This window comes from Palaemon carinicauda, chromosome 8 (assembly GCF_036898095.1).
Source record: "Palaemon carinicauda isolate YSFRI2023 chromosome 8, ASM3689809v2, whole genome shotgun sequence".
NCBI classification, from domain to species: Eukaryota; Metazoa; Arthropoda; class Malacostraca; order Decapoda; family Palaemonidae; genus Palaemon; species Palaemon carinicauda.
The window spans coordinates 167,521,432-167,538,059 of record NC_090732.1 but is presented as its reverse complement, the minus strand read 5'-3'; the positions used below and the strand labels follow the sequence as shown (position 1 = coordinate 167,538,059).

The following is a 16,628-nucleotide window of genomic DNA, read 5'->3' as shown; positions in this document are numbered from 1 at the left end:
AAAAATGGCTAACGGAGTAGGCCTACGACAAAGATGCCAGAAGCAATGTGGCTGTTATGTTAAAGTCGATGATATATTTGATAATAACAAGGACAGGAGAGGGAGTTATATTAAACAAATATAGATGGGAACATTATTTTAAGCTAGAGATGCCTTGGTGGCAGCCGAAAGTTTGGAGGATGGAAAACATAGGCCTATTATTAATTTTTTTCGTGAAATAATGACGTGTGGATTAGAAGCAAATAAGGAAAAAATATTAAATTAAAAATAAGACAGCACAGAAAAGGAATAAAAACAGTGGAAATATATTTCACTTCGTAATTAAATTGAATAATAAAAGAATCTTCAAAAGGTAAACCGGGATATTGTGAGAAAAGTCGTGAAGCTTTCAAGCTTAACATACCAGTCACACAGAACATTTGTAACAAAGTCATGATATATATATATATATATATATATATATATATATATATATATATATATATATATATATATATATATATATATATATATATATATATATATATATATATATATATATATATATATATATAGACATATTTAGAGCATCAAAAGATAAACATATTGTTACATTTTACAGTGAGATGATTTCAGTAGTTTACATGCAATATGATAATATTCTGAAAAAAAAGATATCTATGGATGGGCCTCCCCAAACATATGCAAAATATAAACCAGAAAACTTCAAAGTTAACAAAAATAGAAATGAAAGCCAAACCAAACGATTGGAACTAGTAAGCGGAGATACGACTTAGAAAAGAAAGTTACTTTGGAAATATAAAAAAATAGGAAGGAGAAATTAGATATTTTTGCATCAGTGATTTTATTTTTTCAAATGAAGAACTAATTTAATGAAATTAAACATTAAAGATTTTGTATTGTAATCGCTATTTTACTGAAATTAAAACGTTTAAGATCTAATTTGCTTTTTTTCATTTTTCTAGGAATGTAGAAAGACTGAACTAAATTTAAAATGCGCATATAAAGAGGACGTAAATTAAAAGATTGAAATTATGTTGTTTAATGAAAATAATGAAACTTAAAATAAAATTGTATATCTTATATGAAGAAAATGACGAAATGAGATAAGATAAACACGGTGAAATTAGCAAAATATCACACAAACTGAGGCGCCGTTGCATAGATAAAGCCTCAATTAGGAATCTGTTCTCTGTAATTACATTACTTCTGTATTATATATATGCTTAATTTGATGATAAAATTCTAATATTAACTTACTGATTTTGTTTTATTAGTATGCCGAACATTATTGTCTGAAACGTTGAATGGGACTCGAATGTTTCCAGTGGCAGCCATAGATAAAGCCTCAATTAGGAATCTGTTCTTTGTAATTACATTACTTCTGTATTGTATATTTATGTTTAATTTAATAATAAAAATAATATTAACTTACCTAAATTGTTTTATTAGTATACCAAACATTATTATCTGAAACGTTGAATGAGACTCGAATGTTTCCAGTGGCAGCCATTATTGTTTACATTTTGGCAGTGTTTACCTTCAGTAACAGAGAAACGTCTCCATATCTCAGCTAGCTGTATACATATAAACACTTTCAACCATGGGGAAAGGTTTCAATAATTATATGTGTAAAAAGTTCTTCCATCCTGCTTCCAGGGATAATTTGAAAAGGGTAGGTTTATCATAAGTAGTGAAAATGACAGTTTAGGCTTAGGTTAATGTATGTTACGACAGGCAATGAAGTATAACAATATATTGTAGTTTTCCATATATGCTATCGCAAATAATTATATTGCAGAGTCTCCCATAGGCTATATGTTATTCAACTAGCTTACCATTGAGACCAGAGTACGAAAAATCAGAAAAATAGTCAACATAGGCTAAACCAGGTTAATTATTATTCAGATGGGGGAGACTTTGTATATCAGCGGCCAGTTCCTCACGCGTTGATTAGAAATGGACATCAACTAACCTTAACTTTCCCCCTCTAACCTAACCTACAAGCCGTGTCCTTACTTACTTACCTTATGGGTGGGGACTAACAACACCCTGGGATGCCCCTCACACTGCCGTATTGTAAGTTAGACCTAATAATATATACAAATGGCCGCTATCATACATACACCCCTATAATCGTTTTAGTGGTTAGATATGATGCTGATTATTGTTTTTTAAAATTTGTTTTGATATTTTTTAATCTTGATCCAACTAACTACTAGTTATCTGAATATCTAAATCTGGTTTTCGGTTTCAACTTATGTTTGAACAGATGATTCAATTGTGAAAGACAAAATGGAGAGCGATTGAAGTTTATCTTCTCTAAAATTTTATAAAACATTCAGCAGTTACCCTTGACAGATGAGGATGGAAATGGAACTTAGTACAGTACAGTATTATATTTGCAAGGTAACTGTAAATCATAACAGACTATTTAAAAAGAAATATCAAGTATATTACAGGGCATGATAAACAACTTGATCCCTATAGATTAAAACTACCAGCATTAAGGGAGATTAAGAAAATATGTAAGAACGTCCTAGCCTAACCTAACCTAACCTAACTATTAAAGAAATTGTATTCTATCTAAACTGTACAGTTTTACCCTCGGTTAAGATTTGTAGAATGCTGGGACATGTCCTGTGTTGGTTCAATTATAAAGAAAAAATATAGTACAATACAATATCTTTAGAAAATAAATTTAAAAGTATATAGGTGCTTAGAATGATTCTGGTGAAAATACTGGGCAGAAATCCATAATTTTCAAATTATAGATGTTATAAAATTCTAGAAATTATGAGTTAAAAAAGGAAAAGGGAAACACATAATGGCACCACCTTTCCTAATCTAGGACCCATATCCTTACCTAACGGCTATGCCCATCTGCGACCTCCCCCCCATAGACAGCTGTATCTGTTGCTTACCTGGAGACAAGTCGCAACCCAGTGTTTACTTCTCGACCAACCTCACTCCTAAAATAGGGTTTATTTCTATGTGGCTACGAACTTCTATGTCATTTATATGGGTTTACTCTGATGTCGATTTTCTGTGACCAGACAAAAAAGTAATAGGTGTCTAATAGGTAACTATAATAGGTTACTATGCAACTCCACTGCTGGGCAGTGTTACCGTCTACTGTAAGGCAAGCTTCACTTTTCTCCTGGTTGTCTTGTCAAGAGGTTGTCCACTTTTGTCTTGTTGATTATCGTCATCAAAAGTGTTCAAAACTCCCATAAACACACCAGTAACTTTGTATTTTCTCCAAAAGAGAAATGGTCTCGTGTTTGGTGGTATAATAAGAAAATCTTGTCTAAATGAGTATCAAAGTAGAACTCTTTCGAACATATCGGTGTCGGAGGAGGAGCTAGTATGGTAGATGTGGAGATAAGAGATTGGCCAAGAAAAAGTCATGTGATAATAAAAATCAGCTTTGATTAGAGATTGCAAATGATTGCCATTACTAGTTACTAATAATACAGAAAATGGGAAATCAGTCTGAGCAGCAGCACCACCTGTTGGGAATTGTATGAACTGTGGCAGGGATGCAGATCATAAGAAAATTGTGTCAAATATAGAACTGTAAGAGTAAAATGGGAATTTTAACAAAAATAAGTATTTAGGTTATTATTTGCCGCCAAAAGGAAAATAAGTATCTAGGTTATTAGTTGCTGTGGACTTAATGTTATGGGTTGGTGGTATTTCTTTTTGGTTGGGTAATACTATGAACATAGAAGGTCCTCGGTTTATGATGATCTCTAGCAATGATGTTTGGTTCTTTGATACGGTGAACTATTTGCCGACGCGAGGAGTAACGAACTCTGCCAAAGTTACTTTAGCATTAGTTTGCCATGTTGAATTCGGAATTAGTTGCTGTGGACTTAATGTTATTGGTTGGTGGTATTTCTTTTTGGTTGCGTAATACTATGAACATAGGAGGTCCTCGGTTTACGATGATCTCGAGCTACGATGTTTGGTTCTTTGATACGGTGAACTATTTGCCGACGCGAGGAGTAACGAACTCTGCCAAAGTTACTTTAGCATTAGTTTGCCATGTTGAATTCGGAATTTTGTTGCTGCTCTTTTTTGGATACTTTTGTGCCTCTTTTTGCTGTGGACAATGTCTGGAAAGTGTAAGCTAGACTTCTGATGGCAGTGTGCAGGCCAACCACAGGACTAAAGCTAAGGAATTGTTATATGTATTACTGTATGGTACATATTGTCTATCAGTACAGTATTGAAAAGTGTAGGTACATTACTGTATAGGGTACAGGTATTTGTATGTATAGGGTACCGCATATATGCTTGTACAGTACTGTATGTTATGTATTTACTGTAAGTCTGACGTACAATGAAAATCTATTTCCGACGCGGCATGATAACTGATCCCTGTCGTAACCAAAACACTTGTAATAATGAAGTCCTCGCCTATGCACGTCTTTTCTCCCTTTAATGGAGTTAGAAGAAAGGTTATGAGTCCTCCATCAGTCTCAGGTTGCCACTGGGCAAGTCATCTGGAAATCCTGGGAAGCAGTCTTAGTGGAGCATTTTGCTACCTATGTCTCATTTCAGTGTGGATTTCTGTAACTTATCACTAATTGTTTACCACTATCCACATTTCAATCAGTTTGGGGATGAGCACAACGAATGTTGGGTAAGGTTAATGAAATGAATTGATTTTTTTTAAGATAAAATTTATTATTTTAATATTTATCCAACTTTCATTCGATCTTGGCCAGGAACCTTACCCACATCTAATGGGGAAAGAACAATAATGAGGTTTTCCAACATACGGGCACCGGTGACCAAGTATTCTGTACATTAGTATCAATAGTTACTGTGATAAGGTAGAGTTAGTCATACTGCTGTAATCCACATCTAATCTTTTAATATTTGAGTTTATCAACTAAAGCTGTGCTTTCATAGCTTATAGCATAATAAATGTTCGTTATGTATTGAAATGATAAATTTTATTTTTTAAATAGTTTTTCTCGATTCTCACCAACTGCACAATTTCCTCAGGTATGGATAGCCGAGCAGAAGGCAGATGCTGAACGGAAGAAACAAGAGGAGTTACGATTGCAGTATGAAAAGGAACAAGAATTATACAATAATAAAGCTTTACTGGCAAAGGGGGAAAACAAGGAAAAATTATCTCTCAATTTTATGTATGAAGCACCTGCTGGGGTGAAGAAAGAGAGAGAAAAAGAAGACGGTGAACCCGAGTACAAATTCGAATGGCAACGTAAATTCAATGCCCCTAGGGAAAGGTAAGATGAATTGATGATGATGGGGTATATTAAAAAAAAAACAGCTAACCAAGGATAATTATTCTTCTTCAACTGGTATGGAAAATTTATGTACTAAATGAAAACTCCCAATATTCTTCTGAGGACTGATGATGAAATGAATACAGGAACAAGAAATATTCTTTTTCTTGTTTATTATATACTGTTGCTGTTAGATTTATTCTGTTTGTTCATCTATAAAGGTTGTGATACATTACCGAGGTTTGAATCCTTCACTTATGATTATCTTTTTTCCAGCTACTGTAAAGATGATGATACTATTCGAGATCAACCTTTTGGAATAGCAGTGCGAAATGTGAGATGTATCAAATGTAAAGCCTGGGGTCACATAAACACAGATAAAGAATGTCCTCTGTATGGTAGAGTTTTAGAAAATGCTGATGCCAATCAGAACTTGGATCATAATGAATTAATTGTTGGAATGAGGGATGATGGCTTACAGCTCAAGACTTTGGGATCTTTAGCAACAGGGATTTATGGAAGAGGACAAAATCCATTTGCCCAGAATCAGGTAAAGATTAATTGGTTTTTATTTTTCCTTGCTATGAATATCTATCCTGAAGCAAAAAATTTTATGGTATTGCATAAATTTTTTTTCAAATTACTTCTTTTCTGCTGGATTTTTTTACTGATATACTGTATTATGCAAATAAAACTTACTGGTTTTCAACAAGTATGCTATCTGTAGTTGAAACGGTATTGGTTTCCGCACAAATACAAACCCTCGTCTTTTATGGCTGAAGTCATAAGAGTGGTTTGTCTCCTTTCGGAGCCTTTATTCCAGGTACAGTATAGCCAAATTTTACTTTACCTCCGAAGAGATAAAATCTGTGCATTATCAGCAGAGAAGACCATGGCTCTGCCTTCAGCCAGGTCTTTAGGCTGAAAGGAGTTGATACTTCCTCCTTGACAGAACTCGCTATACTCATACAGAGTTTTGAGCTGTCTTGCCCTCTGATAGAGGTGAAACCACCTCTTTGAGACATTACTAATGTCTTGCCGTCCCCTAAGTGGCCATCTTATGAACTGCTGAGGTTGCCTCAGACAGGAACCTTACCCTCAAACCAGTTTTCTTGCTTGCCTTAGGCTCTGCCAAAGATCAGGGAGCTTCATACTCTTGCCTTTATCATCACTCATACCGAACACAGGAGGTGGGTCCCATTCTCCTTCGGCCCTGAGGTTAAAGCTAAAACCCAGAATCCAGATTTTCTTCGCTACAGGTCGTGAACCTTAGAACTGTTAATACCAATCCAGATCAGCTGCTCTTGTGTCCTGTGAGGGCACTGAGGGACTACAGTACCTTAAACTTCTTCTTTCCTATCGTTGTCCCTACATTGAGGGGTCGGTTGCCTGATGCTCCCTCTCCAATGCCTTCTATTAAAGGCATCCTCTTCCACCAAACCTCTTCTACCCATATCATCCTTTACATTATCTCACCATTTAATTCTCTGCCTCCAACTCGATCTTCTTCCCATAACAGGTTCCTCTGAAGCCATCTTCACTCTCTGCCCACCATCCATCCTCAACACATGGCCACACCATCTCAGTCATTACACTCTTATTACCTTTGTTAAATTTACTATGTCTGCCATTCTTCATATTTTACCATTTTAAATATTAAACTTAGCCGGTGAATATATAATAGCTGACGTCTCGGACGGCTCGACAGATACCAAAAACTCGCGAGCGATCGCCATGAAGGTTGCGGGTGTGACCACCAGCGCCGACTATCGGCCAGATACCGCATATACTTGTCAAGGTCTTCAGTTCTTCTCTGTCGGTCTTGTCGACAAGTTGATTCCACTCGCTGATGACCTTGAGTTTTCATCCTTTTTGGTGAAGTACTTTATTTTGGTTGTTTTTGAGCTTTCGCTGTGACGGGTGTTTTTTCTTCAATTAAACTCTTGAAACCCTTTTTTTTTGGCTAGTGTTTATTGTTGATGACTTTGGTTTTGTCTTGGATTTTCTCTGATTTTTCAATATGGCTGACCCTTCTCCTATCCCTGGACCTAAATTTCGCAAGTGTGCGAGGGATTGCAACAAACGTCTTCCCAAGGCCTCTATCGACCCACATACCGTTTGTTCTAATTGCCGGGGTAAATCCTGCCAATTAGGAGATCGGTGTGATGAGTGCGTGGTCTTGTCGGAATTCGACTGGCTTGAATATGATAAATATACTCGTAAGCTGGAGAGAGATAGGGTGAGGAGAAGCTCCTCTAGGTCGTTGGAATTTTCCTCCTCCCATGCCCCTGAACCTAATCCTTCCCCTGTAGTAGTTGTTCCTGAACCCCCTACTAGCACTCATGAACCGTCCATGCGGGATATGTTTCTTGCGATTCAAGCTTTAGGCGAAAAAGTTGAGTCCTTAGCATCGGACCGTAACCAACTCATGTCAGATGTGAAGTTATTGAAGTGTCAGAGTGGTAAATCAGAAAATCGTAGTGATAAAGTGATAAGTGCGCAAAGTGTTTTTAGTGTTGCGACTGAGGGTTCGTCTGTTCGTGCTTGTCGCTCCCCTAGTCCGAGACCTCTTTCAGGCTCCCCTGCACCAGGGAGAAGTAATGTCGTAGGACTTAAGGGGACGAGAGGCTTTAACCAACGTACAGACGTTCCCTCTTTGGTATCGGACGTTTCTCGTCAAGATCGCCCTTACCATAAGACGGGTGAGACTGTGTTCTCCTCGTCATCCGAAGACTTTTCGCACAAGAAACCTTGGCGCAAGGTTTCTAGACCCTTGAAGCAAAAGTCAGTCCCTTCAGGACAGGTCCAGCGTCCTGGCTGTAGCCATTGGGACAGCTCTGACCCTTTGCAGTCGTTGGAAGACTGTTCGCCTATTAAGCGCAAGCGTAACACGGGGTCCGAAGGTCGCGGTAAAGGCAATGCTTTGCCAACACAGACGTTACCGTCGTCTCGGCCCGTTCCGACTCCCGTTGATCCGAAGTGGGTTGTCCTGCGGGACATGCAGACTAAGCTTGCCTCCCTTATGGAGGAGTATGACGTTGAGCAGGTTCGCGATGATCCTTTGCTTTCGAGTCGCCGTTACGCTGAACGAGACTCTGGCCGTCAGCCGCCCAAACGAGTATTTACTCGTCCGTTTGACGTTAGTGCTGACGTTTCTTGTACTTTGAAACGTGATGTCAGTAGTTTTTCACGTCAGTCACGTGACGTGGATCCTCCCTCGCTGCAGTCTCGTGTTGACGTTCAGCTGCTGCCGCCGCAGCCCCGACCTGACGTTCGCCGACCGGCTCCGTTGCCTCGACGTGACGTTGAGCGTCAATCACCGCAGTCGGAGGTTGTTTTGCCTGCTCAGTCTATGCAGTCAAGGCAGTTCCAACGTGATGTCGAGCGTCAATCAACTTCAGTTGTTGTTGTTGGTCAGTCACAAGGATTTCAGTCCTTTCAGCAGCGGCGTGACGTCGCTTCCTCTACTGCTACTGCTGCTCCTTTGCTTGTTGACATTGCCTGTCAAGCGTTGCCGCCGCGGCAGGTCTCTCCTTTTCATGAGACTCGGCAATTGTCGGACGAGGTTCCTTCAGATGAGGAAGTTGCTGATCCCCCTCCAACTGATATTCCTTTGGGGACTTTGTCAGACGGAGAGGAGCCTAAAGCTGCTCAGCCCTCTATGGACTTTAAAAAAATCATGCTGATTTTTAAGGATCTGTTTCCGGACCATTTTGTAACTGCTGCTCCTCGTTCGCCTCCGTCAGAGTTTACGCTAGGCCTAGCTACTTCGAAGCCGTCGTTTACTAAGCTAGTGCTCTCTCGCTCTTCTAAGAGAGCTTTACATTTGCTAGGCGACTGGTTGATCACCAGGAGGAGTTTGGGGAAGACAGCCTTTGCTTTCCCCCCTTTTAAACTGGCTTCTAGAGCGAGCGTCTGGTATGACACGGGAGAAGTTCTCGGCTTGGGAGTTCCTGCCTCTGCCCAGGGAGACTTCTCAAGCCTCGTAGACTCTCCCCGTCACCTGGCCATGAGACGCTCTAAAGTTTACTGGTCCTCCTCGGACCTTGACCATCTCCTCAAAGGGGTTTACAGGGCCTTCGAAGTTTTCAACTTCTTAGATTGGTCGCTAGGAGCCTTAAGCAGGAAGATCTCTTCGGCCGACCGTGATGTTTCCGTGCTTATTATGTCCTGCATGGACAAAGCCATCCGTGATGGCTCTAATGAGCTCGCCGCTACCTTTACGGCAGGAGTCCTGAAGAAGAGGGAGACTCTTTGCTCGTTCCTTTCGGCAGGAGTAACTCCCTGCCAAAGGTCAGAGCTTCTCTTTGCCCCGTTGTCATCTGCCTTGTTTCCTCAGCAGTTGATCAAGGATATTGCGGCTTCTCTGGTGCAGAAGGATACCCACGACCTGATGGCTACGTCGGCGCGCAAGGCTGCTCCTTCATCGTCTTATGTCGTAAGACCCAAGATCGATACCCCAGCTATGAGGTTTATCCCGCCCTTTCGTGGCAGAGCCCCCAGTAGGGGAGGCGCTCGTGCCGACAGTAAAAGAGGCAAGAGGAGAGGATCCAAGTCCTCCCGTGGCAGAGTCTGACTGCCCACGTCCTCAGACAGCGGTAGGGGCCAGACTGAACAACTTCTGGCAGGCCTGGGAGAAGAGGGGTGCAGACCGAGAGTCTGTGTTGTTGCTCAAGGAGGGGTACAAAATACCTTTTGTACGGAGACCTCCTCTAGTAACAGTTCCTTTAGACCTCTCTCCCAGGTATCGAGAGGAGTCAAGGAGACAAGCATTACATCAGCAGGTGTCTCAGTTGCTAGAGAAGGAAGCGGTGGTGAAAGTCTCGGACCTTCAATCACCGGGATTTTACAACCGTCTCTTCCTAGTCCCAAAGCATACAGGAGGTTGGAGGCCAGTGCTGGATGTCAGTGCGCTCAACGTTTTTGTTGTAAAACAAAATTTACGATGGAGACCACGAAGTCCGTCCTAGCAGCGGTCAGAGAGGGAGACTGGATGGTCTCTCTCGACCTGCAGGATGCGTACTTCCACATTCCTATACACCCGGATTCTCAACCATATCTAAGGTTTGTATACAGGAATGTGGTGTACCAGTTCCGAGCACTGTGCTTCGGCCTCAGCCCTGCTCCTCTTGTTTTTACGAGGCTCATGAGGAATGTGGCAAAATTTCTTCATTTATCGGGAATTCGAGCTTCCCTGTACCTGGACGACTGGCTACTCAGAGCGTCGTCCCGTCATCGCTGTCTGCAGGACCTTCAATGGACGTTGGATCTTGCAAAGGAGTTGGGACTGTTAGTGAACTTAGAAAAGTCTCAACTGAATCCCTCCCAGACGATTCTCTATTTGGGGATGGAGATTCGCAGTCTAGCTTTTCGGGCTTTTCCGTTTGCCACCAGGATAGATCAAGCCTTGCTCAAAGTCCGCCTCATGCTGAGAAAAGACCGTTGCTCAGTGAGAAGTTGGATGAGCCTCCTAGGGACTCTGTCATCCCTGGAACAATTTATCTCGCTAGGAAGACTTCACCTTCGCCCTCTCCAGTTCCATCTAGACTCCCATTGGGACAAGGGCAAGACTTTGGAAGCTGTTTCAATCCCGATCTCCGAGCCAGTAAAGACGTGCCTGAACTGGTGGGACAGCAACATAAGTCTTCGAGAGGGTCTGTCCCTGGCGGTCAAGAACCCAAACCACGTGTTATTCTCAGACGCGTCGGATTTGGGTTGGGGAGCGACTCTGGACGGTCTGGAATGTTCGGGTCTTTGGACGTCGGATCAGAGGAGCCTGCACATCAACTGCAAGGAGCTGTTGGCTGTTCACTTGGCCTTGACGAGTTTCGAGAGTCTTCTACAAAACAAAGTGGTGGAAGTGAATTCGGACAACACCACAGCCTTGGCGTACATCTCCAAGCAAGGAGGCACTCACTCCAACACACTGTTCGTCATCGCAAGGGACCTCCTCATCTGGTCAAAAGATCGAGGCATCTCACTGTTGACAAGGTTCATCCAGGGGGAATTGAACGTCTTGGCGGACTGTCTCAGTCGGAGAGGTCAGGTGATCCCCACAGAATGGACCCTCCACAAGGACGTGTGCAAGAGTCTTTGGATGACTTGGGGTCAGCCCACCATAGACCTCTTTGCGACCTCTTTGACCAAAAGGCTCCCGACCTATTGCTCTCCAATCCCAGAACCAGAGGCGGCCCACATAGATGCCTTTCTGCTGGACTGGTCTCACCTGGACGCGTACGCATTCCCGCCGTTCAAGATCATCAACAGGGTTCTGCAGAAGTTCGCCTCTCACGAAGGGACAAGGTTGACGTTGGTTGCTCCCCTCTGGCCCGCGAGAGAGTGGTTCACAGAGGTACTTCAATGGCTGGTAGACGTTCCAAGGAGTCTGCCTTTAAGGATGGATCTCTTACGGCAGCCCCTCGTAAGGAGTCTTCATCAAAGCCTCCCCGCGCTTCGTCTGACTGCCTTCAGACTATCGAAAGACTCTCAAGAGCTCGAGGATTTTCGAAGGAGGCAGTCAGAGCGATCGCGAGGGCTAGGAGAACATCTACCCTCAAGGTCTACCAGTCGAAGTGGGAGGTCTTTAGAGATTGGTGCAAGTCATCATCCATTTCCTCTTCCAGTACCTCTGTAGCCCAAATTGCAGACTTTCTCCCTCTCTGCTCCCACTATTAAGGGCTACAGGAGCATGTTGGCTTCTGTGTTCAGACATAGAGGCTTGGATCTGTCCAATAATAAAGATCTCCAAGATCTCCTTAAGTCCTTCGAGACCTCTAAGGAGCGTCGTATGTCAACGCCTGCTTGGAACTTAGACGTGGTCCTAAGGTTCCTAATGTCCGACAGGTTTGAGCCATTGTATTCAGCCTCCCTGAAGGATCTCACCCTCAAGACGCTTTTTTTGGTGTGCTTGGCTTCGGCTAAAAGGGTCAGTGAGATCCATGCCTTTAGTAAAAACATCGGCTTCTCTACAGATAAAGCCACATGTTCGCTTCAGCTTGGTTTTTTGGCCAAAAATGAACTGCCTTCTCGTCCTTGGCCTAAATCTTTTGATATACCTTGCCTATCAGAGATCGTAGGCAACAAGGTTGAAAGAGTACTGTGCCCAGTTAGAGCTCTTAAGTTTTATTTAGCTCGTACCAGATCTTTACGAGGTGGGTCTGAGGCCTTATGGTGCTCCGTTAAGAAGCCCTCATTGCCTATGTCTAAAAATGCTTTATCGTATTTTATTAGATTTTTAATCCGAGAGGCACATTCTCACTTAAGTGAAAAAGATCGTTGTTTACTTAAGGTCAAGACGCACGAAATAAGAGCGATAGCAACTTCCGTGGCTTTTAAGCAAAACAGATCTCTGCGAAGTATTATGGACGCGACCTTTTGGAGGAGCAAGTCAGTGTTCGCTTCATTTTACTTAAAAGACGTCCAGACTCTTTATGAGGACTCCTACACACTGGGTCCATTCGTTGCAGCGAGTGCAGTAGTGGGTGAGGGTTCTACCACTACATTCCCTTAATCCCAATATCCTTTTAATCTTCTCTTGAAATGTTTTTAATCTTGTCTTGGGTTGTACGGAAGACTGGGAAGTCTTTCGCATCCTTTTTGATTTGGCGGGTGGTCAAATGTCGTTTCTTGAGAGCGCCCAGATTAAAGGTTTTGATGAGGTCCTGTTGTATGGGTGGTCGCCCTGGATATAACAGCTCCTGGGAGTCTTTCAGCATCCTGAGAGGATGGCTGGGCTTCGTGAGGAAAGCAGACTAATAAGGCAGAGTAATCGTCAGAGTCAGCTTCCTTACCAGGTACCTATATTTAAGTGGGTTTTGTTATGATATAATTGTCAAAAACTCATGAGCATATACACCTTTATTGTATTAATACTGGTCTCTACCCACCACCATGGGTGTGAATCAGCTATTATATATTCACCGGCTAAGTTTAATATTTAAAAATGATATTTTGATTATAAAATAAATTTTTGAATATACTTACCCGGTGAATATATAAATTAAAGGCCCTCCCTTCCTCCCCGATAGAGACCCAGCGGACTGAGAAGAACTGGAGACCTTGACAAGTATATGCGGTATCTGGCCGATAGTCGGCGCTGGTGGTCACACCCGCAACCTTCATGGCGATCGCTCGCGAGTTTTTGGTATCTGTCGAGCCGTCCGAGACGTCAGCTATTATATATTCACTGGGTAAGTATATTCAAAAATTTATTTTATAATCAAAATATCATTTTTTCCATTCTTTCAAGCAGTGATATTCCTATAATCCTTAAACATACACAGACAACTCACCGCACCTGCAACACCTCTTCATCAGCATGGGGAGAGTCAAGAAGTTGACTATGATCTCCCCTTGACCAAGGGAATTTATTGTCCGTACATTCACCACCCTCACCTCCTGCCCCTAGGAGAACTTCGATTAGAACTCGTGCCAGAGGAGTAAGCACAACCCAGGCATTCTTTAAGAATTTCTGTGGTGCAAATACTCCATGCAGGCGTCTGGAAATGACACCACATTTACTGCCCGTTGCCTGCGGGAATTGACCCACAGATCCCTAGACACCTTTGGGCAAGGACCTGTAGTAGTTACACTGCTGGTGGTATAGTTGCCTCTGTTCCTCTCACAGGACCATGAACAATGGATTGAGGATGGAGGTTTTATGTTAGACTGGGACGAAGGGGAAGATTGACTGGCCCTTTCTTCTTTCCTTTCATCTCCCCTCTATTGGGGCACAGCATTTGAAACCCTGTCAGCGGGAATCGATTCACTTGCAGGTAAACCCCACTTAGCCTGTAGACGTTCTATTATATAAGATGGAAATGTCGTTCCACACTCCTTACAGTGGGGGAGTGTGTTGTAACCAGGCAAACCAATAGATAGATAGATTGTATGCCTCATTGTTACAACACAGAGAAGTGTTGTAACCAGGTAAACCAATAGATAGATATATTGTATGCCTCATTGTTACTACTATACACAGGGAAGTGTTATAACCAGCAAAACCATTGATGTATAGATGCCTCAAGGTTAACACATAGAGATTTTCTGCCCTGCGCTCTGTACATGCCATGGACCCACTGGTATTATCAAACCATCTGTGCCTTTTTTCTTACAAACCTTAACTCTGCACCACTTACAAGGGTCCGAGTTTTGGTAACCTGGGATATATACCCAGCAAGTTGGAATAGGAACTTCCTCCCACCTAAGGATGGGTCTCCTATATAAAAGGTTTGTATTTGTGCCGGAACAATTGACAAATTTTTAGATCATTTATATGTTCCCAAACTACCTGTATACAAACCTGATTCCTTTACTCATACTTTCCTGCCATCACCTACCCCTTAGAAAGTCCTGGCTTCAATTGGAATTGAGTGCTCAGTGAGCAAGTACCTGCTCCTGGCCACCTGTTTACACCTTGTAATAAAAGTCTAATTGCCATGTAATCCAGTTTTATTGATAATCTATCCTATGTTATTGACTCAGGTTTGTATATTTAAGAAAAATACAAATTATCTCCAAATTTGTCATGTTCATGATATTAGAAGCTCTACTACTTCTCTTAATTTCTTCAAAAAATCCTTCTTTGGAAAGTATTAGAGGAAGTGCAGTCCTAGACTGAATTTTCCAAACATTATTTTAAAGAAGGCCAGTTTGCTTATAAACATTTCTTGGCATTGGCTTTGGTGGCTGATATAGTTAAATAAAAGGTTTTTCTTTTTATTTAATATTTTTGAAAGTGATGATTCAAGTTAAATATTTTGCTCTACGGAGTATTCCAGAATGATGGGTGATAAAATACTATTTGTTTCTATAAAGTTAAGATTTACATTTTAGAGGAATTTTCAAGTTCTGAATTCATTCATTTTTTTAGTTTTAGCTCCTCAGGAGTGTTTAGTACAGCTTCTTGAGAGTGCTTAGTTTTCTTAGCTTCCATCTGGATGCACAATTACTTTTCTTAGTTTATGGTGATTACTATTAAACTAGTTTTAGGTAAAGGTGTCTAGCAATTGGAAGTACAGTACATAAGTAGGTTGGGAGTTTAGATTGCCTGAATCTTTCCTTAACTATCCCTCCTCCATCTCAATGTGGGAGTTGAATGCCATTATAGGTTCATAGAGATGAATAAAATTTTAGAAATTACTTATTTCTATACTGAACTTACCTTGGCATTTAAATACATGCTCCCCACTTCACAAGTGACTCATGAGATGTGGAGGTTTTTGAACTAGTTTTTCTTCAAGACTGAAAGACAAAGGGATATGGTCCACCCATGCAGTAGGATTGCCATACTCCGTCATATACAGTAATCTCAATACTTCAATAAATAAGCAGGGCAATTACAAGGAAAGAAAATGTGAAAATTTTGGTTTATGGGTAGTCTTGTACATTTAGCTAACTTCGAGAGAGAAGTCTTTTAAGTATTGTAAAGAAATAAGTAATTTAAAAAAAAAAACGTAGTTTGAGAGCAGTTTAAAAGCACTTAAATAAACTTAAATATGTAAGTACAGTACAGTAAAGAGTTTGGAGGGATGAAGAAAGAGCAAATCAAAGCAGAATTCTAGAAAAATAATGAAACTATATGAAAGTTGTAATTGATATTAACTTATACAAAATTGATGAATAAAAGTTATAAGGAAAGGAGTGAAACTTACAAAGGTGGCATGAATACACGTAGACCTAGGTTCATAACTAGTTTATGGTTTAAGATCAGTAGCCACCATCACTGCACACTTTTAACATCTTTGTTTTTTTAACTCAGAAGTGATACTATTAGTAATTTTTTCTCATCGTTTATTTATTTCATTATTTCCCTTTCTCACTAAGCTATTTTTCCTTATTGGAGCCCTTGGGCTTATAGCATTTTGCTTTTCGAACTAGGGTTGTAGCTTAGCTAATAGTAACAATAATAATAATAATATAAGTCTTGGATGCATACAGTAAAAATTACAGTATTCCAATTCATGTTATTCATTTTAATATTAACCCATTCTCTCTTTCTTTCAGCGGCTTTTATCAAGTGATGAAGAAAGTGTAGATGAATATAAACTGCTCAAGTCCTTAAGTACCAAGGAAAAAAGGAGACTTATGAAGAAACTGGAAAAGTTGGGCAAAAAGAAAAAATCTAAAAAAGTAAAGCACAGTAAGAGTTCCTCCAGTGATGACTCCTCATCTAGTTCTGAAGATGAAAAAAGAAAGAAAAAGAGGAAGAAAAAGAAGAAAGACAGCAAGAAGAAGTCACGCCGAAGGAGTCGATCTAGTTCTGAATCAGACTCAGAAGATGAGAAAGAAAAGAAGAAGAAGAAACAGAAGGAAAAGAAACCTGATCCTCAGGCATTATTGAAAGAAATCACCAAGGGGCTA

General features: G+C 40.9%; 1 protein-coding gene across 1 annotated transcript in view; it reads left to right on the top strand.

Annotated features, from left to right (window-relative positions):
• Positions 1-1,498: 1,498 nt before the first annotated feature.
• The window catches only part of LOC137646117 (corepressor interacting with RBPJ 1), a 17,019-nt gene continuing 1,889 nt past the window's right edge, over positions 1,499-16,628 (top strand). The window contains exons 1-4 of the mRNA XM_068379319.1: positions 1,499-1,675; positions 5,020-5,267; positions 5,544-5,817; positions 16,272-16,622. Coding sequence (XP_068235420.1) covers positions 1,604-1,675; positions 5,020-5,267; positions 5,544-5,817; positions 16,272-16,622 — 945 coding nt within the window. The 5' untranslated portion in view covers positions 1,499-1,603. The remainder of the gene's footprint in view (positions 1,676-5,019; positions 5,268-5,543; positions 5,818-16,271; positions 16,623-16,628) is intronic.